Source organism: Propithecus coquereli, unplaced genomic scaffold, assembly GCF_000956105.1.
Source record: "Propithecus coquereli isolate 6110/MARCELLA unplaced genomic scaffold, Pcoq_1.0 Scaffold249, whole genome shotgun sequence".
NCBI lineage: Eukaryota > Metazoa > Chordata > Mammalia > Primates > Indriidae > Propithecus > Propithecus coquereli.
Genome location: NW_012148052.1, coordinates 5108366 through 5134826, shown reverse-complemented (window position 1 = coordinate 5134826; position 26461 = coordinate 5108366). Strand labels below are relative to the sequence as shown.

The 26461-nt window shown below is 50.0% G+C and overlaps 2 protein-coding genes across 4 annotated transcripts in view; one reads left to right on the top strand and one right to left on the bottom strand.

The window, feature by feature from the left end:
• The first annotated feature begins 2301 nt into the window (after positions 1–2301).
• ZC3H12A (zinc finger CCCH-type containing 12A) lies at positions 2302–12424 on the top strand. Of its 2 annotated transcripts, none has more exons than XM_012646728.1 (6): positions 2302–2420; positions 3175–3651; positions 8156–8295; positions 9381–9615; positions 10543–10649; positions 10850–12424. In XM_012646728.1, the coding sequence occupies exons 2-6, from the start codon at positions 3209–3211 to the stop codon at positions 11719–11721; spliced, it is 1797 nt and encodes a 598-aa protein (XP_012502182.1). In that variant the 5' UTR covers positions 2302–2420; positions 3175–3208; the 3' UTR covers positions 11722–12424. The 2 variants fall into 2 exon arrangements, with proteins under 2 accessions (XP_012502182.1, XP_012502183.1); XM_012646729.1 differs by lacking the exon at positions 2302–2420 and adding an exon at positions 2813–2839.
• Positions 12425–21582: 9158 nt separating this feature from the next.
• MEAF6 (MYST/Esa1-associated factor 6) overlaps positions 21583–26461 on the bottom strand; it is a 19669-nt gene continuing 14790 nt past the window's right edge. Inside the window, exons 6-8 of one of the 2 annotated variants that reach the window (XR_001137605.1) lie at positions 23991–24048; positions 23331–23364; positions 21583–22531 (exon numbers count right to left, since the gene is read on the bottom strand). Coding sequence is in view for 1 of the 2 variants with exons in the window: in XM_012646727.1 (XP_012502181.1) it covers positions 22523–22531; positions 23331–23364 (43 nt within the window). In the remaining variant the exon portion in view is untranslated. The remainder of the gene's footprint in view (positions 22532–23330; positions 23365–23990; positions 24049–26461) is intronic. The other variant, XM_012646727.1, reaches the window with a different exon arrangement.

The window sequence follows — 26461 nt, the reverse complement described above, 5'->3', positions numbered from 1 at the left end:
TTCCTATCTTGAAAGTAGTTACGAATAAACACCTGACATCACTGAGCTCTTCTCATCTGTAAAAGGAGCTGTTGTGGGATTAGGGCTACAGCCTGTACAGTGCTCTACTGGAGTGACTGCCAGCGTGGGAGGTGCCCAGCACTGCATGTGGGCTGGCATGCGGCAGGGGACCTTGTGCTCCCTCTCTCCTAGGCTACCAGCCCCTGGGGCTATTGTACCTGGGGACAGGGGCACACAGAGAAGGGGACACTTTGGGGTCTTCAAAGATGACCAGACAACAAAGCAGGCACATGGCTAGGCAGGGTCAGGTAAGCTCAGAGGAACAGCCTCAGGACCCAACAAGAAATGCACACTCCCTGGGGTCTTCTGTGGCCTCCTGAACAAGCAGGTTCCTAGCCAAGGGGATGGGGAGATTCGCTGCCTTTGAGGAGTGCTATGTAAATTCCAGCTCCACCGGCTGCAACCCTGGGCAAGTGACTTCGCCTTTCCCTGCCTGTCCCTTTCCTCAGCTCTACAGCTGCATTAAGACATGTACAAGAATATCCAAAGCACACTCTTTCTAATAGTTTAAAAAAAAATCCTAGAAACATCTAACAACAGGTGAATGAATAAATAACCAGTGGTATATTCACAAAATAGAACACTATTCAGCAGTAAAATAAATAAATTATAGGTAAACAGGCAACAGAAATGGATTTTTAAAAATATAACACTGTGAAAAAGGAAGTCATAGAATTATAGAATGATTCCATTTACAAGAAGTAGAAAAATAGCTAAACTAAACAATCTACTATTTAGGCATTCACACAAGGGCGGTACAACTACAGGAAAAGTAAGGGAATGACCAGCACAATTAAAATTCAGGAAAGTTTCTTCGGGATTCTTCGGAATGAGGGGAGGAGGCTGTGATGGGGGCACGTAGAGGGCCTCAGAGCTACTGGCACTGGTCTGTTTTTCAAGCTAGGTGGTGAATATGTGGATTTTTTAAATTACTGTTATTCTTTAAGCACTACGTGTATAGTTGTGTCTACGGTGTCTTTTACAAGAAACAATTTTTTCTTATAACACTAACACCTACCTTTCAGGACACAAGTCTATGATAAGGCAGAGACAGTGTTAGCAAAGGGCTGGCACACGGTAAGTACTGGTGGCATTGTGGAGGCTTTGCCCTCTAGCTTGTGGGTTCTATGTTCCCCTTTCTCTCTCTCCCTCCCCCTCTCTCTCTCTCTCTTTCTCTCTCTCTCTCTCTCTCTCTCTCACACACACACACACACACACACACAAAGCCAAGCTCCCCTCTGCCCTAGGTCACTGGTGGTTTCCAAAGTGGCAAACGCGGCACCTGGTGCACTGGGATGGGAGCTCTTTGTCCTGGTTCGAAGTCTTTCTAGCTGAGGCAGTTTAACCTTTTCTGAACTTCTCAAGGGTAAAATGGGCATACTGACCTCTGTCTTCCTCACCTATGCCCATGGATAGATACTGTAAAGTGCTGTGCTGGTGTGAGGGATCATTACTGACCTGGGAAACTAAAAGCATCCTCAGGGAGCTGGTGGGTGTTTCTTCCAGTGGGGGCAGAGTCAGGTGAGTTTTGTAGCATGGGTAACAGTATTTTTCATGAACATTTATTTATATGGTGATTGGCGTAAATGTCCCTCCTTTGCCTGGTTTCCCGCCTCCGTCATTGCGTATCTGCTGGTTGAACCTGCCTTTCTATCCTGGAAAAGGTACTTATTTCAGAAGAAGTGTGCCTGGTCCTGGGTGTGGCCCCACCTCTGCACAACTGCTTCAGTTACAGCCCACCTGTTCAGTGGTCCTGCCTCAGTCTGGAAAGTGCCTGTCTCTCTGTACCTGTCTTTGTAACTATGGACCTACCTCCAACCGTTTGTGGACCAGCCTCTGTGCGCCTGATTCCCTCAGCGTGCCCCCGATTGCACCTTCCTCAGGCAGGGTGTACTTGTCACGTTCTTAGGTCCGAACGTTCGCGGCTCTACCTGTCCGTACCTGGCAGGCGCGTGGACCTGGTTCAGTCGGTGCTTATCTTACGCACACGGGCCGTTCACCTTCCCCTCCAGATCTCGTCGCCGCCGAGGCCGCGAGGCACGCGAAAGGGGCTGCGTCCCCAGCTCGGGACCCTACTCCCGGCCGGGCCCTGCGCGCCGCGGGGCGGGGGCGGGGCGGGGCGGGGCGGGGTCGGAGGCCGGGGCGGGGCGGCGAGGGGGCGGAGCAGGAAGGGGTGTTGGCCGCTCCGCCCCCGGGACGGTCTCCCCGGACCAGCTCTCGCCGCCCTCCCCTGCCCCGCTTCCGCGTCACGGTCCCTACCACCACCTGCCGGCCCGCCTGGCCGTATAAAAGAGCCGCGGGCCTGGCGCCGGGACTCGGCCCCATGGAGACACCGCGGGCCGCGGCTGGCGCTCGGCGAGGTGAGGCGCGCGGCGGGGAGGGTCGCGGGCCTCGGGCTCTCGGCGGAGGGGGTGGGGAGGGCTCCGGTCGCTTCCGACCGGAGGGAGGGACGTGGGACGGTGCCCAGGGCTTCGCCGGTCCGCAGGACCCTCTCTAACTTAGCCCAAGTTAGGAGAGCCGAGGGAGGGGGACCAAGGTCCAGAGGGGAACCGAGAGAGCGCGGGTCTCGGGGCGGGACAGCCTCGACGTCACCAGCGCCCGGCGGCCCAGAGTTTCCAGGAACTTTTGTCCTCGGTGGGTCACCCCGGAAACTGCCCTCCCCGGGTTTGGGAGTCTGGCCGCTGGCCCTACGCTTCCTGGGCCCGGAGTTCGGGACGGGTAGGCGAAGCTGATGGCCTCATGGGGAAGCCCGCGGCCCTCGGCGCACTTCCAACTTCAGGTTTCCATCTGAGAGCCCCGCCCCTGCCTCCGGGTCCCCTGGGTTGGCGTGGAGGTGCGGGTGCGGGTGGTGGAGTCAGACTAAGTTCAAATCCTTGCGCGGCCAGCCAACAGTTGGATGACCTTGAGCAAGTTCTTCATGGTTGTGCCTCAGTTTCCCCCTTTACATATAGGAATGATAATGGCTGGCTAGGAGAGCTTTTGAGAGGACAGCCTGAGCTAACACATGAGGATAGCTTTGTATAGTGCCATTGGTCAGTGTTGCCTCCTCCTGTTGGATGTGGCCCACGGCAAAGAGACACGTTTCCCATCCCTAACCCGGTGGTTGTCCAACAGGAGCTGTGGCCGGTGCCTTCCAGGAGTCTGAGCCATGAGTGGCCCCTGTGGACAGAGGCCCATCGAGGAAGTCAGCCCTGCCATGAGTCTGTGGGAACTTGAGGACAGCCACAGCTGTCAGGGCACTCCCAGGCCGGCCCAGGACCCCCCTGCTGAGGAGGCATCTGCTTCGGAGCTGCAGATGAAGGTGGACTTCTTCCGGAAGCTGGGCTACTCATCCACTGAGATCCACAGCGTCTTGCAGAAGCTGGGGGTGCAGGCAGACACCAACACGGTGCTGGGTGAGCTGGTGAAGCACGGGTCAGCTGCAGAGCGGGAGCGCCAGGCCTCGCCCGACCCCTGCCCTCAACCTCCTCTGGTCCCCCGGGGCGGGGGCACCCCCAAGGCGCCCAGCCTGGAGCCTTCGATCCCAGAGGAGGACAAGGAGGACAGCGACCTGAGGCCGGTGGTCATCGACGGGAGCAATGTGGCCATGAGGTATGTGTTGTTTCCGTGGCCAGGACGTAGAAGGGTGGCCACATGTCTCTGCAACTCTGGTCCCAGGGCCTTCAGGAAGGAGTGACCTCTTCTCATGTACTGGTCTAGAGTGAAGGAAAGCGCTGTACAAGGCCCTACTGCCTGCCAGGAGGCTCCCTTAACCTTCATGAATGACCCCTTTGAAGGGGGTGGATTAGAAATGCTTTGGGGATGAACACTCAGGGGCTCAAAACTTGGCCAGGGCCACACTCCCGGTAACTGATAGAAGGATTCCAATCCAGAGCTCCCCTTGTGCTGTGGTCTCTCCCTGAGACCAGGACTCTATCCCAACTCCTGTGCTATGACATGAGGCAAGATAGCGCAGGGGACCAGCCTGGGAGCTTCAGCTCACCTGCCCTGGAGCCAGTCACTTACCCTCCCCGAGTTCTGTTTTCTCAGGTGGTGGTTGTAAGGAGCGAACACGCAGAACCAGGGGAGTAGCAGGTGCTCGGTAAACAGCAGTCATTGCTGTTATTATTATTATTGTACAGGGGCTGGGACTTCTGAGGCCTTCTTGTCCCAGAACTGGGCTCCCACGGAAGCAGGCCCAGCTACTGAGGCCTTTGTAATTATGACCAGGAATGACCTCAAGGCTGGATCTGGCTCTACATGGTGGGTGTGAGCTGGTGGCCTGATGCTCAGGCTCCAGGTGAGCTGTGACTTGGATCCCTGCTGAGTCAGCTGGCAGGGCTGGCCTGGTCTCTGGGGGCTCAGCCCCAGTAACTCCCACCCCTGCCCCCAAGTAGGCTTTCACAATGGGGAGTGGTGGGGGTGCAGAGGGTGAAGCCAGGCCCAGGGCTGCTGCCGACCTTAGGAAACCCAGACTTCTCTTTTGGATCCAGGCCCCAGCCTCTGCCCCTGCTTTCTCCCACTTCCCTCCAAGGCAGGCCAGTGAGTCAGGACTGGGTGGACAAGGAAAAGTTCCTGTTGGCCTGGCCCGGGAGACCCCAGACACAAGGGTGGGAAGGGCTCCTTCCTCAGCTGCCCCAGGATCTTCCCAGGTGGGCTGCCTGAGGCTGACATGACGTCAGCCTCTGCCCTCCCTGGCCCCACCTACTCCTGGCCCAGTTGGGGCAAGTCAGCTGTCCTGGCCCAGCTCAGCAGGCTTTTGGGTGAGCCCCTTCCTCTGACTTGGGCAGAGCCTGGGTGGGAGGCTGAGAAAAGCTGGCTCTCATGCCAAGGGCAGTGGATCACAGCCTGTGCTTTGAGAGTTAGGGGTCTCCTCTCAGGCTCCAGCCTCAAGCCACTGAGCTAGGAGCTGGGAAGGATCTGTAACTCCTTCCTCTGGGGGGTGTGAGCTAGGAATGGCCGAGCCCTGGGAGCAGCCATGTGCTGTGTGTGTTTGAGTCCTGGCAGAAGGAGGAGGGACCTGGGAGGAGGGGCACTGGTGAAAGGCAGAAGACCCGCCCTACCCAGGGGGGGTTTCTGAGCTGGGGCAGTGGCAGGAGGGGAATTCCAGCCTCAAACTTCCTGTCTCAGCTGCTGCTGGGTTCCTGCCCTGCCACCCCCTCTCCCAAGGGCAGGCAACCTTGCCCCCACCATATGCAAATCGTGGGGAAATTCACCTCTGTTTCCTTCTAAGGGAATTTTTCTCCACTAGCCAGGCCCAGCCCAGGCAGATCTGTTCACCTGGGGACTCCGGCCCAGCCCTGCCGTCTGTCCTGGGGCAGAAGCAGCCAAGCTGGAGTCCCCAACATACACATCTTATCAGTGCCTGGTTAGCCAGGCTGGGGGCCCTGACCTCCTGGGCAAAGAGGACTTGGGGTGGGAGGATGTCTGGTTTTCCTGTGCCAGCAGAGCTTCCTCCAGTGCAGTGAAAGGGACTAAAGTTAGCTGTAGGGAGGCACTCCAGGCTCACACGTTCTACTTCTGCCAAGAGTAGGGCTCTGACTACCTGCTGAGGGAATATTCCAGGTGCTAGGGTTGCTGAAAGCAAACTTGTCCGCAGCCAAGATTTTCAGTGCTCAGGGGCAGTGCATGTCCTTGGAGGCCTGGCCTCCCATTAGGTCCCAGGCCTTGAAGATACTGGCCTAGCATGGGGCACATGCACCTACACGCATGTGTACAGAGGGAGACAGGTGGGTGCACGTGCAGACTGCATCCCTGAGACAGGGAGCCATGCCAGGGGTGACCATACCCCACAGTCTTGGAAGACAGAGCAGAAGCCACTGGGAAGGGGTAATGTGATGGAGAAACACTGGACATTGTGAAGACACAGACCAGACCCCTGGCCCGTCCTGGCAGTCTGGGAAGGCTTTCTCCTGTCCCCAGCCTGCCTCTCTTAATACACTTGTTCAAACTCAATTTGGGCGGCATTTTTCTCCCAAATAAACTTTGGGTCTTCTGTTAGAGACTGGAAGGCAATCTAGTGGCCCCAGACCAGGGTTCAAGTTCTGACTATCAGGCCAGGCACAGTGGCTCATGCCTGTAATCCTAGCACTCTGGGAGGCTGAGGCGGGAGGATTGCTCGAGGTCAGGAGTTTGGGAACAGCCTGAGCAAGAGCAAGACCCTCTTTCTACTATAGAAAAAATTAGCCAGGCATGGTGGCGCATGCCTGTAGTCCCAGCTACTTGGGAGGCTTAGGCAAGAGGATCGCTTGAGCCCAGGAGTTTGAGGTTACAGTGAGTTATGATGACGCCACGGCACTCTAGCCTGGGCAACAGAGCGAGACTCTGCCTCAGAAAAAAAAGTTCCATCTCACCACTAGCCAGGTGACCCTGGATGAGTCAGGGAACCTTCCTTTCCTTCACTGTAGCAAGCCTTGTGAGGATGCGGCAACGTATGTGGCCTCCAGCTCAGTACCTGCTAATTCCCACTCTGTCCTTGAGGTCAGGGTTATGCCTGTCTTTGTACCTGCCTAAGCATCAATGTGCCTGGTGGCTATGAGCACAGGTGCTGGGTCTGCGTCTCTCCTCCACCCTTATTGCTGTGTGACCCTGGCGACTAAGTTACATTCTCTGGACCACAGTTTTCATCTGGAAAAGAGGGAATGGGGATGATAATGATAGTGCCCTCCTCATGGGCTTGCTGATGATTCAGTGTTGGGCACTTAGAACAGGGCCTCGTTCACAGCTCTCAGTAAATGTTAACTTTTATGAGCAGGCTGGCAGATGTGGGGGAGCACCAGGTGGGATGAGTGCTGCCTGGGGCTGGACTTTGTCTCCCCTACGATTTACAGAGACCTTCAGACCCTGGTGCCCAGCCTCACCCCCAAACAACCTCTGTGCCCCCCAGCTGCCTCACCTCCCTCTGTCTTCTATTGAGGCTCCAGCTTTCATCCCCCACCCCCAAAGCCACCCACAGGATGTGGTCGGCCCTGGACCTGCCTCTTTTGCGTAACATGTATTCTGTTTTATTTGCCAAACATGAGAGTCTGAGTTGTTCTTTGAGGGGCAGTGAGAGGCCGGGACTGCTGGTCCCAGGAGCCCTTCTGTGACACCTGGTGTTACCTGGGAGCCCTCACCTCCCCTCCCAGGAAATCCAGTTGGAACCTCCACTTTGCTGGACTGTCTCTGGCCTCAAGCCAACTAGGAAGGTTATCTCACTGACATGGCCCTTCTTAAGGAAGCTGCACGCTGCTGGGCCCATTTTTCAGACGAGATCGGGCGCGTTCAGGGTGGTATGGTCGTAGACTGGGCCCATTTTTTAGACAGAGAAACTAAGAGCCGCAGCAACCCAGAACACCTCCAGGCTTCCCTCTCGATCCCGCCACATTTGGATAGGGTGGGGTCTGGTCCTCAGACCGAGGCAGGGAAGATGTCCCATCCCTCAGCTGTCCTTGCCAACAGAGTCCCCTGGTGTCTTCCTGACCGTCTTTCTGCCTCGGATGAAGAGGCGGGTGAGGGAGGCCAGGAATGGGCCAGGCATTTTGGGGAATTGGCTGTCTTGGGAGGAAAAGCAGTGTCCTTTCACTTTCGAACTGAAAGGCTTCCTGTTGCGGGTGGAAGGTGGGAATCGCCAGTCCCTTCCCCTTTGCCCTCCTGAGGCCTCAGCCCCTGAGGGTTTTGTGCGGGCTGAACTTTAATCCGGAACGATCTGGTTTCTCCTCAGTCAGCCCTGCTGGTACTTCCCCACCCCCACCCGCAGCACCATGAGCCAGGGAGGGGTGGTGACTCAGTCTGCGTGTACATCTGCGTCCCTGTGGTCCCAGTGGCTCCCGGGTGGGGCAGGAACCAGAAGTCTCCGGCGCCTTTCCCCCACCCCCAGGTGTGTTGCAAGTGGCCTGACCCTCCCCCACCATGGGGAGCGGGTGCTGCCAGATTCTTGGGTGTTTCCTCACGTTCGGGACATGGAACCTCAGGGAAAGTCCCAGCCGAGTCTGGCCATCCTGGTTCTGTGGGAACCAGCACAGGGAATGGAGGCCTTGGGCCCCCAACTGCAGAGGGCCCTGCCTCCCTTCCTGCTCAGGCCTGGTGAATAGCAGGTGGGCCTGTGTGGGCCGACTGTGTCCCCTCTTCCTCCTAGCCATGGAAACAAGGAGGTCTTCTCCTGCCGGGGCATCCTGCTGGCAGTGAACTGGTTTCTCGAGCGGGGCCACACAGATATCACAGTATTTGTGCCATCCTGGAGGAAGGAGCAGCCAAGACCCGACGTGCCTATCACGGGTGAGTGGTACCTCTGGAGGCAGGGTGGTCTCACTGCCCCAGCAGCCCTGATTCTCCCCAAGAAGGACCCTTTGGGCATGACCAACAACTTCTAGAATTCAAACAGGGACCAGCATTCCTTTTCCTATTTTTTTCTGTCCTCAGCAACCCTGTCCTGAACAGTGGTCATTGAAGGTCACACTGTCTAGCCTTCTGCTTCAGTTACTGGGCACGTCCCTCATCTTACTGGCAGATGGGTCACTCTTTCAACATCCCCAGTGGCAGAGGGGCAGCGCAGCGTAGTGATTAAGCCTGTAGGCTCTGAGCCCAGATAGCCAGGGTTGGAATCCTGGCTCTGTCCCTTCCTGTCGGTGTGACCTGGGTGAGGACCTCTGTTAGCACTGCTCTGAGCCACTTGCTCCGCATCTGTAAATGGGGAGGGGGTTGGGGGTTGATAACAGTGACTTCCTCACACAGTTGCTGTGAAGATCATATTTAATACACAGTAAGTGCTTAGAAGAGGACCTGGCATGGAGCACGTGCTCAGTGCCCGTTAGCTGTCATCATTGTTCTTGCAAGAGCCTCCAGCCTTTGGGGGTAAAAACTGAGCCATTTTCTCTAGAAGTCTTGCAATCTGGGAGTAGGCTGGCTGGGGCTATAGGCTCCAGGAAAAGGGGCCCCTTCCCCATGAGATCTAGTGACCATGTCCTGGCAATGCAAGGGACAGAGCCAAGATACTTCTGCCGCAGCTTGTTCACGGACCACCCCTATAGGACAGGCTGGGTGAACAGCCAAAGCCAAGACCACGTCTGGCGTGAACAGGCCTGATGTCCAGAGGGGGAAAGGTGCGGGGCCGGCTCTGTGCTTGGAGCCTTTGCTGAACGGGCCCTGCAGCCCTGCACTTAGGTGTTCCTGGTCTTCAGCAGCAAACTTTGCAGGGCCCCGGCAAGAGGCAGGCGTGTGGCAGCGGCCTCAGCAGAGCTGGTTCCTGCCCTTGTGAACTTGGCATTAACAGCCCCTGCGCCTGGCCACCAGGAAGTTAGGGAGCCCTGCGGGCCTGGCTCTGGGTCCTGTTGGGCCCTGACCTACGCCCCGTCACCTCCCAGACCAGCACATCCTACGGGAACTGGAGAAGAAGAAGATACTGGTGTTCACACCATCACGGCGTGTGGGTGGCAAGCGAGTGGTGTGCTACGATGACAGATTCATTGTGAAGCTGGCCTTTGAGTCCGACGGGGTTGTGGTCTCCAATGACACGTACCGTGACCTCCAGGGTGAGCGGCAGGAGTGGAAGCGCTTCATCGAGGAACGGCTGCTCATGTACTCCTTCGTGAATGACAAGTATGTTCCTGCCCCAGAGGGGCCCTGACAGCCAGAGATGCCCTGGGGAGGGCGGGGCTTGGAGGTGGGTTCTCCTGGGCCCTGTCCATGTGGGCTGTGGTCTTCGTTCCAGGCAGCTTTGGGAGTGAGATGGACAGCTTCCTGCACGAGAGAGATCAGGCTGGGACCAAGCAGGCTGGGGGGATTGTGCTTTTTGATTTGGGGTATGGAGCAGTAACATTTGTGAGGGGATGTGGTCAGTGGCTCCGAGAAAGCTTCTCCTTCCCAGCGCCATTTTTTTTGTTTGGTTTGGTTGGTTATTTTTTTATTTTTTTAGAGACAGGGTCTCACACTGTTGTGCAGGCTGGGAGCAGTGACATGATCACAGCTCACTATAGCCCCAAACTTGTAGGCTCAAGCAATCTTCCTGCCTCACCTTCCCAAGTAGCTGAGACTACAGGTGCATGCCACCACACTTGGCTAATTTTTTTTTATTTTTGTAGGGACAGAGTCTCACTATGTTGCCCAGGCTGGTCTAGAATTCCTGGGCTCAAGCAGTCTTCCCGCCTCAGCCTCCCAAAGTGCTGGGATTATAGGCCTGAGCCACCATGCCTGGCCCCAGCACTGCATCTCTTGAGCAGAAGCCAGGGGGCAGAGGATGAGCCCTAGATTTAGATACTCAAGCTGCTGGCCTCCCAACAACATCAGGGAGGAAGTCACCCTAAGGGACTGTGGACTGTGGCCCTCTGGACCAAGGGATCCTTCTCCCCTTTCTTGGGATGATCATACCAAGAGAACAGTTCTGGGGTGTCCTACTGGACAGGTACCAGTTTTAGGGGTCCCTCTCCTGTTCTTCCCAGCAAGGCTTGCTGTCTAGCCCCCCACTCAGCAATTAGAAGTCCCCTTCCATGTCTCCCACCTCCTGAGAGTTCTTTTCGCCCTCTGTAGGTTCATGCCGCCTGATGACCCCTTGGGCCGGCACGGGCCCAGCCTGGACAACTTCCTGCGTAAGAAGCCACTCACTTCTGAGCAGAGGAAGCAGCCATGTCCCTATGGTATGGGGCCCAGCCCAGCACTCCACAGCCCTCCTCACTCCTTCCCCTCCTTCCCCCTAGGTTGGCCCGTGCCCAAGTTCTTCCTCTCGGGGACCACCACAATTGGACCACCCAACCCCATTTCCTTTGCCACCCCTTCCCTGCTCTTGCCTCTGGTTCTGGAGCCCCCTGCTTAGAGTCCCTCTTCATTCCTCTTCCAGGGAGGAAATGCACGTATGGGATCAAGTGCCGATTCTTCCATCCAGAGCGGCCAAGCCGCCCCCAGCGCTCTGTGGCTGATGAGCTCCGTGCCAACGCCCTCCTCTCACCCCCCAGGGCCCTCAGCAAGGACAAAAGTGGCCGGCGGCCTTCACCTTCATCTCAGTCCGACTCTGTAACTACAGAGAGTGAGCCGTGCAGCCTGGATGGGAAGAAGCTGGGCACCCGAGCATCCCCAGGGCCCCGCCGGGAAGGTCCAATACAGACCTTCGCCCCATCAGGCAGGAGCCACCCACCTAGCGGGGGCAGTGGCAGCAGCTTTGGGCCCGTGGACTGGCTCCCACAGACCCTGGACTCACTCCCATACACCTCCCAGGATTGCCTGGATTCAGGCATTGGCTCCCTAGAGAGCCAGATGTCAGAACTGTGGGGCATTCGAGGAGGCGGCCCTGGTGAGGCAGGCCCACCTCAGGGCCCTTACGCTGGCTACAGCCCCTATGGACCTGAGCTCCCAGCCACTCCACCCTTCCCTGCCTTTGGACGGCCTGTGGGTGCTGGCCACTTCAGTGTCCCCGACTATGCACCCCCACCACCGGCCTTTCCACCTCGGGAGTACTGGTCTGAGCCATACCCACTGCCCCCACCCACCCCAGTCCTTCAGGAGCCCCAGGTGCTAAGCCCAGGGGCTGGCGGGGGCCCATGGGGCAGGGCAGGCAGCCTGGCAAAGGAGCAGGCCAGTGTGTACACCAAGTTGTGTGGTGTCTTCCCCCGACACCTGGTGAAGGCTGTGATGGGGCGCTTCCCACAGCTCCTGGACCCCCAGCAGCTGGCTGCCGAAATCCTCTCCTACAAGTCCCAGCACCCCAATGAGTAAGCCGCCCCTTGGCCTGCAAGGGCAACACCACCAGCCTCCAAGGGCTGGGCGTTGGGCCCTCGAGCAGCCCATTCCCAGCCCTGAGGCTCACCCTGGAGGCTGGACAGAGGGAGGATTAAAGTAGGGAAGGAACCCACAAACCAAAGATACTGTAGGATTGGTTCTGGCCCATGCAGCACCTTTAGTCGTCTGCCTGAGTGGTCAGAAGCGATCACCCTGTTGATACACATTGTATCTCTGTAGTTTAAGGAGACGCTGCCAGTAATGGCGTCTGTCCGTGGCTGAGGCCCAAACCCTCTTTTCTCTCGGAGGGCGGGGAGGGAGGCGGGGGAAGCAGAGACCTGGGCTGGGGACCCTGTGTGCCGCCCCCCACCTCCGCCCCGCCCCCGGGATGCCAGCCTGGGCTGGCTAGTTGGGCACCATGTGCCTGCCCTCTGAGGGCCCCCTACACCGATGAGGCCTCTTGCGTGTTCCTGTTGGGCACAAGGCTTCATGTTAGTAAGCAAGATGCTTCTTAATTACTTACTTTCCACACCCCTCTATTCACCTGTCCCATTGCCCCTGCTGGGGGTCAAGGGCCCTCTGTCTCTACCCTCTCTTCCTCTGTACTCAAGAGTCATCTCACCCTTCCCCATGGATGGGGGCACATGTGTATGTTTGTGCAAAGGTATAAATTTTAAGTATTTTAAGTGGGAAGTCTGTAACATCAATAAAGTACAATCAATGAGCCCTTTTAAGAGGTGATTGTCTTTGTTGCACTTAGGAGAGGGGGTGTTGAGCTGGCCTTTGGGTGATGGAAGGCCAGCAGATGTGAAGCCCTGACTTGTCTTCACCCTGGGGGTAAGCCACTCCAGGCCAGCTCTGACCCTTCTCTGGAAGGAAGGTATCCAAGTTTCACGAAGAGTACTCAGTCCCTTTGGGGCTGGGGCATCTTTCCTGAGGCCTTGTTGGGCCTTGCTAGAAGGTGGCCATGGACACATGGACAGGGGCCCGGGGAGGCTAGAGGGAAGCACAAGTATAATAGGGCTTGGAGTTCTGTGGCTGCAGCAGGGAAGGGGGCATTGGGGTGGGCTGTTCCCCTCTTGTGCTCTGACCTGGCTGAGAAGATGGCTTCCAGGAGAGACTGGTTAGGATAGGCATGGGGGGAGCCCTTGGGGTGTTCAGCTCTGGCCTGTCTTCCCAGATACTGCTATGTTCTAGGCCAGGGTCACAAAGCAGGATGGGGAGCAGCAGGGCAGAGGCAGCCTGGAGAAGCAATGCCAGGGTACCCTCCAGGAGGGTAGGGGCCCTGGTCCCAAAGTCAAGAACTGGCTCTGCCACTGATTATGTCACCTGCGGCAAGAGACTGCCCCTATCTGGGCCTCAGTTTCCTCATCTGTGAAATGGGGAATAAGCATGGTACCTACCTTACAGGGTCGTTGTAAGGATCACATGAAATAATACCTGTAGGGCGAGTGACCTGATGGCACCAGGGCTCATTGAGAGGCCTCGGGTGTTACCGCTGTGGGCTGTGTTCACAGGGTTTTAGCTCCATCTGCCATCTCAAATGCCTCGTCTGACCTTAAAAGAATAGCTCTTTTTTTCCTGGATGAAAAATGCGGTGTGAATGTTAAATTTTAAGTGAAAAGCTGGCCTATCAGATGACCCCCCAAACACACACCATCAGGGAAAATGGAAAAAATAGTCTTAATAAATATATCTTTGAATATCTCACCTGATTTGTACTTTGTGAAGCTTTTACATCTGATTTTTTTAGAGACTGCTTTAGCACAGAACAGCTGTACAGCGTGTTGAAGAAAATGCCACACTGGCGATCCCCCGCATATGAGGCCCCCACCTCACTCTTTACCTGAACATGCTTTAGAAGCCTACACTTAAGGCAGGAATCGATGCACAATATGGAAATGATTTCAGCAAACACCTCGAAGCCCCCTGCGTGGTATTTAGGGTGACTCATGCCTGTTGCTTCCAGCCTCCTCAGGTTTTATCTGCACAAAGAAATGTCGTTGCCTTATTTATAAAATACTTTTCCAATCAAGAACTGTATTCTCGGTTAAAAGGCTATTTATGGGCCTCTGTTGGTTTTTATGGGACAAGAAGCTAAAATACCAGACTGTCCAGTTCACTATCAGCCACTTGGCAATGCTAAGTGACTTGCCCAAGGTCCCAGAGACCAAGGACTGGGGCAGGGCCTTGAGTCCTGGTGCCCTGGCCCTCAAACCTGAGGGAGGGCAGGCTCCGGGTACTAGTTCGCACAATTCAGACCTCTGCAGGGATGGGGGAGGGGAAGGTCCCCACACCTCACAACTCGCTCAGGTTTACAACATTCAAGTGGGAATCCCTCCAGCAGAGCAGCTGAAATGACCACCCTGCTCCCCTGCTCAGGGGCAGGTGCCCCACAGACCCACCCACCAAGCCTCCTCCTGCACACCAGAGTGGGACTGGGAGGCCTTGAGGCCTCAGAGGTCATTGCCTAGAAGAAGTAGGGAGTGCTCTCACCCCTCTTCCCGTCCCATCTGCCAGCTGGCCATAGACTTGAGAGTTCACACTTGCTTCTTGAGTTGAATTCTTGGTCATTGGCTGCTTTTGCTTCTGGGAGCAGGGGAGGAGGGGTGATCCTACAGGCAGACGGGCAGTGGGCAGCAGTTCCTGGCTGGCTGTGGCTAATGTCTGGAGGCCATGTCTGGCCCTGCTGGTCCATCGACAGGCACGAAAAAGGACAGTGGAGCCATGTGCCAGGTGCTGGGCTCTGGGGAGGACTGGGTCAGTTCGGTACTCCCGCTGGCCTGAGCTTGTCCTGCGCTCTCCCGGCAGCCTCGGCCTGGCTGGGCCTGCTGTCCAGGCCTCTTTCTCAATCTGGCCTCTGGGCAGAGCTACTCAGAGGCTACCAGGCCGAATGCCTAGGATGTTTCTTTTCTACCACTTGGGTTTTAACTCCCAAGTTCTCCCCACCACCTCCTTCCTACACCACCACCCACTCAAGCAGCTTAAGTAGGTGGCATTTACTCACAGGGCCTCAGTCTCCTCACCTGTAGAAGGGACCCAATGGTCTTTGCCCCTCTCTAAATTTGAGGAGGATGCCTCAGTTCAGAAGCAGACAGGAGAGGGAGGAGGACCTGGATTGAAGCCCCAGTCACTAGCTGTGCAGCCCTGGGCAACTTACTCTCTCAGAGCCTCAGCTTCCTGGCCTGCCCAAGTTCCCTGTGTGAGCTTCAAAGGGGTAGGGGGTGACAGGGATGGAATATGACCCTTGAGCCTGAAGCTCAGGCCACCGAGGGGGCTGGATCGAACTCCAGGCAGCTGCCCCACTTGCTCTTTCCTCCTCTTGTTTTCCTGGTTCCTGGAGCCAAGAAGCTGATGGGGAAACTCGTGAGTATGCAAATCCCTGCACTGTTGGGAAATGATCCTGGGCAGCTGACGAAGGACAGCCTCCTGCCTGCCCTTCCCCACACCCCACAGGCCCCCCACCCCACCCTGTGGCTTCACCAGCAGGGGCCTGACCCTGAGTTTTCTAGCAAGTTCTGTCTCGCACACATGGGTTAACCCCCCTTGGAGTGCTACCAAGATGACTATGGCTGCTCTATCCTCAGGAAAACTCCAGCCTCCCTGGCAGAGAACACACCAGCTCACGAAGGGATGAAATATCCCTGCTCTGGACATCCGGGCCCTCTCCATCCCCATCCCGCTCCTCCAGACTAGGGGAAAACCCAGCAGGCCCTGAAGATCTATAGACCTAAACTGGGAGCAGAACTTCGAGGCTGCAGGGAAGCAGCTCTCCCAAGGCCCCCCGCCCCACCACCCCGCATGCTGCCAACACCCCAAACACTGCCAGTCTCCTGTGAGGGGAGAGCACAGGGAGTGTCTGGGAAGAGGCCAGCACTCATCACTGCAGCTGCCACTTCCTTCCTCTTCCCACCGGCAAAGCTCTCTGCCCTCCCTGCTCCCCCATGCCTCCTGGAAGGCAGAAGAGCCAGACCCCTCCCCTGAGGGAGATGCTGGGCAGGACTTTACGAAGACAGAGAATACACAATAGAGAAAATGGGATTCAGGGGGCACATATCTAGGAGTTGGGGGAAGGGAAGTGGTACCATCAGCCTGAGAGCCCTGGACCCCGCTGGTCCCTAGGGGCTCCTCACCAAAAGAAGGCAGCCCAAGGACCCTAGCACTTTTGCCCTAGGGCTTCTCAAACCTCTGGCTCGTTTTTTTTCCCCCTAGACCATAGCAGAGTGGGTGGAGGGTGGTAAGAGCCTGTTCTGGGGACCTCCCAGTTCATGGGAAGGGTGTGGGAGATTTGGCTGAAAGGGCAGGAAGTAGGGCCCTACAATTAAGGAAACCCAAGCCATCCCAGGCCGTGGCATGTAAATCCTTCCAGGTAGTTCCTAAAGGGGAAAAGGCCCCAGGCTGTCACCTGGGGTGTGGCCTGTTGAAGCTCCTCTCAAGGCAGCAGCTGGTAATCTTAAACTGCTCATCCATTTAAGAAATGGCAGCAAAACTAGGTGGGAGGGAAGGATCAGGCACCCGCCCCACATTCAGCTGGGCACAGTGCTGGGAGGTCAAGTCACTGGGAACCGTCCAAAGGCTCCGATTTTGGCTGCTCTCCAGAGAAGTGCCTCCCTAAGGCCCAGTGTGCCTGTGGTGCCCTGCCTGCCACCTGCTGGCGCCTCTTGGTACTACTGCCTGTGGAGCGGGGGCCTCTCTAGGCCCCAGGGCTACCAGGTCTGCCCTGGAGACAAGCATCTTCCAGCAGGATCTGAAAACAAGAGCCTAAGGAGAATAACATGAGGAGTAAAGTGCTAAGGCAAAAGCAGGGAATTCTTAATGGCATTTGCAGCTCCACCTTGGAAAGCAACACCAGAGGTCATTGGCATGCCTTCTACAAAGTCTAAAGCTCCAGAAAGTTCCAACTATTCCAGGTAAAAAAAATAACCCAAGAAAAATTTTCAGGAACTAGAGGAATAAGAAGGAAAGGAAAAGGAAAAAAAAAATACAAGTATTTACATTTAAAAAGTGACCTGGAAAATAAAATCACAGGAAGATACCATTGTTTAACCCAGACATTTTGTCAGGGTAAAGGCATCATCCTATCACGAGTGGGAGTGTCAACAATAGAAGGTAACATGGTACTCCAGGTTACCGAAGATGCACACACCATCTTGACTAAGCAAACGTACTGCTGAGAGTTTATCTCACAGGTACTCATGTTTGCAAAATGACATGGGTAAGGCTATTCACTATGACACTGTCTGAAACAGCAAAAGATGGAAACGATATTAACACCATCGAGAGGACTGGTTAAACTTTCATACACACATACAATGGAATATTAAATAGCCAATAACAATAACGAAGTAGCTGTACATATGGAATGTTTTCTATGCTAGATTGCTAGATAAAAAAAAGGCAGAACACCATGCATAGTATGCTACCATTTTTGTAAACAGACACAAGTATACGTGCATGTTGCTCATACAGGTACAAAGTTCCTCTGGATGGATACAAATTCTGGGGTTGCCTCTGGGCAGGGGAACTGGTAGCTAATGGATAGGAGTACTTACTTTACCCTGAATGCAGTTCAGTACCATTTCAATGTATGCTATTTGCACGTTGCTATAGTCTGAATGGTTATATACCCCCGAAATTTGTATGTTGAAATACTACCTCCGAGGTGATAGGATTAAGAGGCAAGGCTTTGGACAGTGATTAAATTAAGAGGGCAGAGTGTTCATAGATGGGATTAGAGGCCTTATAAAAGAGGCCCAAGGGAGCCTCTCACATGTTCCCCCTCCATCATGTGAGGACACAGAGAGAAGGCACAATCTGTGAACCAGAAAGCAGGCCTTCCACCAGACACTGAATCTGCTAGTGCCTTGATCTTAGACTTCCTAGCCTCCAGAACTGTAAGAAATGTTGGTTGTTTATAAGCCACCCAGTTTATGTTTCTGTTATAGCAGCCTGAACAGACTAAGACGCATGTATTCAAATTAATTAAATATTTTAAAGTCTCTCCATCCCCATGCCTAGGATATAGAAATAAGTTATAGGGGTGGGAGTGTGGAGCTAAGAAGGGCTGTGTTGGCCAGGGGTCTCCAAACTTTATTTCTTGTACATGAACAGTAAAAACTTGAAGCATACACAGCTCCAACATGTATATGTTGTTAAACTATGATAACTGCCACTTTTATAGGTCAAATACAATTGAATATCAGCGATTTCTTGCAGTTCAACCTAGTATTTATAAATTATCTACATGTACTAATGAACTAATATATTATGTAACAATGTATATTATAAATAAGGCTGAGTTTGAAAGTGAATATAAATCAAAGGCCTAATCTTTTCTTCCCACCAAGCCCTGCCATCCTACACACTCTCTTCCCTTGGAGACCTCTGTCCTAAGTGAGGGTCAGCATCAACTCCCACATCTCACCTCAGTGGTGACAACTTTTACTCTACAGAAGCAGGGTCTCACTCTGTCACCCTGGCTGGAGTGCAGAACTCCTGGGCTTAAGCAATCCTCCTGCTTCAGCCTCGAGAGTAGCTGAGACTACAGGCATGCACCACCATGCCTGGCAAATTTTTCTATTTTTTGTAGAGATGAGGTCTCACTATGTTGCTCAGGCTGGTCTCAAACTGCTGGGCTCAAGAGATCCTCCTGCCTTGTTCTCCGTAAGTGCTAGGATTACAGGCATGAGCCACCATGCCCAGCAGAGGGAGTTTTCAAAATGAAAACTTTGTTTCAAATCACAAAGCCTACCACTTAGAAAATTCAGACACGATAACTCTACTTTAGACTGCCACAGGAGTGAAAATTCCAATCCTTTTTCTCATTATCACTGCATCTTAGACGCACATCACCTTCGTAAGCACTGACTATGACACTAGCCTCAGAGAAGTAAATGTGTACAAAGAAGCCCAATCCTGCCCTCTCTCCACACTTCACACAAACCAATGTAGTGCCCTGTAATCAGGGTTTCAGATGTGAATTTTTTTTTCTCTTTAGAGATAAGGTCTCACTATGTTGCCCAGGCTGGAGTGCAATGGTTATTCACAGGCACAATTCATAACGCACTGCAGCCTCAAGCTCCTGGCCTCAAGCAATCCTCCCGCAGCAGCTGGGACTACGGTGCATGCCACCAAGCCCAGGTCAATGTGAATTTTTAAGCATAATAATGCCTCAGTAATATGGAGTAAGGCTGAGGGGCAGAGAAGACAGAATAAATGCAAAAACTAAGTCATAGAGTGTTTCAAAACATACTTAACTGCTTTCAAATGCGGCTATTTAATACTTGTTTTAATTCTCTCATACTGCATAGGTCAATATGTCAAGAATACTCTTTATAGATAACTTATAGAGTATTTACATTACCCCACCACCCAAAAGCTCAAACTTAGAATTGGAAATAATCCTGATGCCTGCTTTCTACTCTTTCAAAGTGAGGGATTTGTTTCTAAGCAAAGAGTATAAACTTGATTGTGGGGAGAATGTCTACCCTACATAATTACTAATCAATTCCTTATGGCGCTCAGAGGTCCCTAAGGCATGTGGCCTCTCCAGATCAGTACAGTAGCTTTGAATTCCACATGCTCTCACCCCACACTGGCCTTGTCCAAATTCAGAAGCCTCCTGTCAGTCCCTCCCCTAGGTCCCAAATGGCTTCTGAACTTCATGGGTTGTTCCTGCTCTCCATCTTCAACTTGTAGGATCTGACAGTGACTAGAACATTTTGAGTTTAAACAGAGTGAACTATTTCCTCAGCCCCATGGAGAAATATACTCCCCACGAAGCTGAGTACTGGCACCATCCTCCCAGTATAGGACAAAAAAAAATGTAACTACAAAGGGCCTGGACTTTTTTTTTTAATGTCTTATAACCACCCAAAAGAGCAAAAGACAAACCTATTCTCACCTCAGAGAAGGAGAGATCCAGAAAAACAAATTTATCCAGGTGGTAGAAATAAACTAGTAGGGCTACCCTCAATCCTCCCATTCCTTCTTTGGTCCCTCTGGATTACAAGAAAGGGAAGAAAGAACACATCATGGGAGCCAACTTCTTGCAATTTGGCTCTAGTTCTTTACACTAATTCATTCTGTCCCTATGGCATGTAGCAAAGTACTGTTCCAAACCCAACTAAACTGGTGAAGGCATGCTCAAAGGAAGCAGCTTCTCAGTGGTCCTGGCAGGCATTCCAGTTCAGGAACACATGATGAGGCTGCTAAGATGGGAAGGGGTAGGTCACCAAGCAGTCACTGCCAAGTGTCACAGGCAGTGACTGTGAGGGCAACTGCCACCTAAATTCCTATGTCCATCCATCTTAGCACATTTGTTCTTTTGATCAATGACTTGACCAAAATCATTAATTACCTCACCCACTTTCAAAGTCAAAACTTTAACTGAAGTTAAATATCACAAGCACAACAGCGGGGAACGCTTGGTGCCTTTTTCTAAATACCCCAGACTAGGGAAGCTAAGCAATCGCTCAGGGCTTGAATATCTCCAGTACGCCTGGCCAACTTACAGGAAAACTGGAAGGTCCCCTACTCAATGATCAAACCTTATAGAGAAAATAAGTATAAAGCAAGTAGCCTGTCTTTAACCATAACTACATATATACACAGGTATATTCACACCCATAAATATGCTTTTAAATAACTTTTTTTTTTTGAGACAGGGTCTTGCTTTGTCACCAAGGATGGAGTACAGTGGTGCAATCATAGCTAACTGAAACCTCAAACTCCTGGGTTCAAGCAATCCTCGTGCCTCAGCCTCCCAAGTAACTAGGACTACAGGTGTGCACCACCAAACCCAGCTAATTTTTTAATTTTTTTGTAGGGGCAAGGTCTCACTACGTTGCACAGGCTGGTCACCAACTCCTGGCCTCAAGCGACCCTCCCACCTCGACCTCCCAAAGTGCTGGGATTATAGGCGTGAGCCCCTGTGCCTGGCCTAAATACTGTATCTTTTTAAGAGTACTATTCTAGAAAAAAAAAAAAGTTAAAAAAAAAATAGCAGTACTAGTCTCTCTCCAGCAATGTTTTGAACTATAAGAGTCAAAAATATTTTAACATCTGCTGTGTGCTTTCCTCAGAGTTAAGGAAACTGCAAGCAACCCACTCCTCCCTCTCAGAAAAGGAGACAAAGGACACAGAATGCTTCTAGGATTTGGGTTTTTATATGGAACAATCTGAGAAACCACTTCCTTAAAAACCCTGACATTGAAGTTCTGCTACCAAAGACATAGCCAAAGACATCTAAATAGTCACAGAGTCAAAAAAAAAAAAAAAAAAAGTTTATTTGAGAACAAGAGTGAAAGCTTTTACACATCTGATAAGGGAGACTTGTTATGATAGCAGATGCCACCCATATTCAGCTCTACCAATATTATCACAAATGGCACAAACTGTTTCTTACAAAGATATGGGCATAAGTAAAGGAGTATGATAACTAGAGTCAAAGGAACGGTCGGGCCCCAGATCTTATTCGTTAGACTGATTCATAACATAGGATTTAAATCAAACCATTCAAGTCTCCTAATGCAGTAGTTCTCAACTTGGCTTCTTATCAGAATCCCAGGGACTCTTTGAAAGGAAATCCCAATAACTAGGCTATGCCCCAGATCTCTGGGGGTGGGACCCAGGCACCGGTATTTTTTAAAGCTTCCTAGATGATTCCAATGTGCAGCCGATCACTAGGCACTAAAGACAGGTAACTATTATCAGCAAGTCTCCAAGCCCATCAGCCCTGGCAAGGAAGGGGGATCTCTTGGGCAACACTGGCTTTCACTGATACAATCTTTCACTCCACTCAAGAACTCTACACATTATCAGCTTTTGGTGTCATTCTGAGTCTTTCCATGTGCCATGGTGATTTTTAGAGCAATTATTTAATCAGGTGAATACCAGCAAAGAGAGAAAATACAGAAAAAGAAATTTCCATAAGGCATGATACGAATAAATAAAATAAGTGAAAAAACAATCACAGGCTTAAAAGTAAAGCATGAGAAGTCAAAGCCTGTGAAATTTTATTTATACAAAAGAATAAAAATATTTAGAAAGGACTGATTTAAACTTATGTTTTTCCATTTTTCTTGTTCCCTGAACAGGAATCTGCTTCCAACTCAGAAAGATTAAAGATAGGTAATTTCTAAATAAACACTCTTTACCTCCCCTTGCAAAAAACCAAAGAGCCAAGTTTCCCATTTTACTTATAATAAAGCAGATTATTTTCAGTTAAGAATATTGGCAACTGCATGAAAAAGATTATCAGATATGTCAGCAGAAAGGTACGAGCTGTACAAAGGCATTACAAAAAAGGCCCAAAAGAAAATACGATGGTAAAAACAACAATAGAAAAATAATAAAGCACAAAACCAAATAAGAAAATGCCAGATATTTACAGCCTCCATCTGAAATGTGACTTGTGTTCTACTTTCAGCATAAAATAAAACCAGAGAACATTTCTTGATGAGTATCACAGATGAAGCTGGTGCCAGCCAGTTTGGGGGGAGACATTCATTCTAAGAAGGGAGAAATGCACAGTTAGCAATTTGCTGGGATCATAACCATGTCTTGGTCTTCCTGCAGTTCTGTTACTAAAAATGACACAAAGTAAATGATCCAATGTCTTAGAGAAATGACTTGTTTGTCACCACATTTAGAACAAACTACTCAAGAGTCACAGGCACTGGGTCTGGGAGAGCGGAGGTGGATGGCCACACACTCAGGTGAGGGATGTTTATCTTTGTGAGGTCGGAGAAGGAAAGCAGGGCTCTACAGCCTGGAAGCTTCTGCACTAATGCGTCTTCTAATAGTCCTAAAGAGAGAAAAATAAAAGTCCCAACTTACTCTCAGTAAACACTGGTTTGACGCTAAGGGAAAAAAATCTCATAAAAAACTCTGCTAGGGGATTTTTCTATAACTAAAGATTCTATTCCGAACGTACTGTACAATATTTCGCATCTGAAAATGGCATGTCTTCTGAGTCCATAAAGGGATTGAAACATCAATTCTGTTCTTTTTTTTTTTCTGAGACAGAGTCTCACTCTGTTGCATGGGCTCGAGTGCCGTGGCATCAGCCTAGCTCATAGCAACCTCAAAATCCTGGGCTCAAGCGATCCTCCTGCCTCAGCCTCCCGAGTAGCTAGGATTACAGGCACGCGCCACCATGCCCAGCTAACTTTTTCTATTTTTAGTACAGATGGGGTCTTGCTCTTCTCAGGCTGGTCTCGAATTCCTGTGCTCAAGCAATCTTCCCACCTTGGCCTCCCAGAGCACTAGGATTACAGGCATGAGCCACAGTGCCCAGCCCATCAATTCTGCTCTTATTAGACCACCTGAACTCACTAGTCAAGAAAAAGAGCTAGTATTAACAATTTATCATTTAAGAAAAAGGATTTTTTCTTCAGTAAAAAAGTATGGGACTTCCTTCTCTCTCCAAAATATAAAAAAAGCAAACAACATCTAAAAGGTGATGTATATCCAGAAGGACACCCCAGACTTTAAAACAAGAATTATGAGCCCAGGTTAGGAACATTCAAGCTCTAAAGAGGAATACATTTTTCTAATCATCTACAAAATTGCCACCCCTCTGAAGTGGTCTGGCTGATACTTACAGCTCGTGGTTTTTTGTTTAACTTCAGATCAATCCTGTGATAGGAAAGATAAAAGATATTTGGATTTTAATTTACAGAAATGGGTCCAATAATCAGCTACTGCATAGGGCACAAGCTATAACAAAGACTATTTGGTTAAGTAAAATCCACATTCTTCATCAAGCTATGTCATATTTAGTTGTTTACCCAGGTATTATTAAGCAAGTATTAAAAATTAAGAGCAGATATTTTTGCCATAGGCAAACTTAGATGACTCTAAAAAGAAATGCATATATAGCAGTTACAAAAGCCAAATAATTTTTAAAAACTATTCCAAAATTACATATTAAAGAGATTGAATTAAAAGGGCATGCTCTATGTTAATATGTTAGCTCTGTAACTATATCACTGAAAATTACTGAGACACATGGTGATTTAGAACAGGAAAGAGACTAGGAGTTTGTATTTCTGGACATGAAACACAAAAGAAATTAAATGAATTTCAATTTTTAAATCTTTCCAAAGCAAAATATCAAGATCTTAAACTATTAATCTCCTTATGAAGCAAAGCCAGAAAATCAATTTAAATATGAATTAAAGGTTATCTATTTTAAAGGAAATTAAAATGCATAAAAGTGAAGTTTACTTAAATTTTGCTTAAGTTATTAAATAAAATGTTACCTCCATCACGTTTTTCTGTTTTTAAAAAAAACTTCCCAGCCTAACCTAATATACATACCTACAATTAAACAGATAAACTATGGGTTAGAAAGGTCTCAAAAAGGCATACTGGTGTCTACACACTATACAACACAGCACAAATACTAATTCAAATCAAACTTACTCAAAGTCATAATCAAACATGCCAGACGGGCTGAGGGGCAGCATTTGAAAGGAAGAAAGCAATAGAAATTAATATACTAATTGAATAAATTAGTCGATTAGCCACCCTAGCAAGAATCGTAGACACAAAATCAGCTTTAAGAATCTTAAGCCATAGAGTTTCAAACATAGCACCAAAGATTTTGTGGCCAGGAGATTCCCTTCCCTCAGCGGATCTCATATCAGAAGAATAGACTATGAAAGGAAAAGTTATTTCATTAGAAAACTACAGATACCTGGAGCCCTTTTATTAGCTGCCAGATTCAGAGTTAGAACTTTAATGATATTTAACTGTATTGAAAAATATAATTAGGGCATTAGAAGAAACAGAGAAAGAAAGGTTTAGTCATACAATGAAGACAGTACTAACAACTCAGCATAATATACTTTCACTAAAATAAAAGATGACAAAAACATTCTAAATTCTAAAAAAGGAAAACATTTTTACGCAAGTTATATGTTCTAAACATGTCCAAGGAACATGGTGCTCCTTTTCTACAGCCTTCATCCTAGAAGCCAAGGGTTGAAGGAATGTACTTCAGTGGGAGAGTCTTTTTCCAAAAACTGAAGAGCAGCCTACGTTGGGGATAGCAGTTAACTGTTTATGCTGGGGCTACAATTAAGGAACACCAAATCTGCAGTGCCCCTGTTAAAATAAAGGAAAGTTGACATCCACAAAGACCCAAGCCTCAGGGATCTGGATGGGAGTACAGAGGAGGAGGCCATTTTGTGCCATCACTGCTAACAGACCATGGTCTGTGCAGACCTCCAAAGCAAACATTAACCCAGAGCACGACACCTGCTTCTCAGCTGGCTCCAGCGCCTTTCAGGCTTTAACAGGTGGCAAAACAATATGCAAATGGCTACATTTTTCTCCTAGACAATGTCTGCAAGAATGAAGCTGGAAGAAAGCTAATGTCAATATCCTGTATACAATATTTTCACTTAACACATTTGGGAGAATATACAGTAAGTGTACAAAGCAGGAATTATCAAATATTTCATTTTCAGCCTGACTTAACTTTGCTCAAAAATTAAAATAGACTGTACCTAATTAATCAAAACTTCACAAACTACCTAGAAGAATTTCAGGGTTTACTATAGTAGCAGAAACCTGTAAGAGCAGCTATCTGCTATTTTTTCAACTTTTTCTTTAAAGACACTAGGACTGACTTATTGTCCAGGTTATCATATAAAGTATAGGAATTAAGAAAACTGTGATCACCATGAAGGCTAAAAATTACTTGATATATTTTCACATTGCTGAAGAGGGCAAATTCAAAAGTTATTTCCTTTTGTTGAAGTGCCACATTTATTTCCACTTTGCTTTGTTCAGCACTGAATGGTGCCCAGCACATAGTAAGTGCTCAAATATTTGTTCAAATAATTTACTACTGACTCTCTCTGACTATATGAGGTATGGCACATTGGAGGAGAAACACGTCCTGTACTGGATACAAACTTATCAATATGCAGGGACATTATTTACCCCCACCCCACTAAGCTATCAGTCAGCGGTAAGGGGCTTGGACCAAACATAATTTCTGACTAAAGATGGCAGGAATCCAAGAACCTTAACTGGCCACTGAAGTGCCACTCAGTCATACTGAATCTGGCTTCCCTAGAAAAGAAGCAAATCAGCTCTACTCTCCTCTCTTGGGGCAGATGAGTGCCTAAGACCAATGGAGTTGATCAGCCAGATACTAAATCAGAGGAAAGACAAAAGACAGCTATAAAAACCAGGATTCTGCTTTCCAAACAGAAAACACCATTTGTGAAAGCAATAACTAATATCAAAGATCTTTATAACTATTAGTATTTTTTCTGGAATGAATTAGCTTCTAGGGCCGGGAGAAGAAAGGATAGGAAGAAGTATTCCTATGGAAATTTACTGGAAACCTGCAAGAAGAAAGTGAAGTTCAACACCTCACTAATTCCTTTTTATCAGTCATCAGCTGATCATGTTACTAATGGAAATGAGGTATTACCTGAAATAAACAGCTATCTACAGAGTCTACTGATCAGTAATGGGAAAAAAAGTCCCAGAAACTTTCAAGGAATTTCCTTCCTACTCTAGACACTATGAAATAAGAAAATAATCATTACTTTAAAAGGACATTGGAGTAAATTCAATAAAAGCAACACAGAGCATGACATTTAATTATCTTGACAATTTAAAAAAATATTATTTTCAAGAGTATGTTTCTCTGCTGCTTGTGATAAGCTAGTACCAGTCCCATTACGGTGGTGAAATAACCTGTGGCTTTATT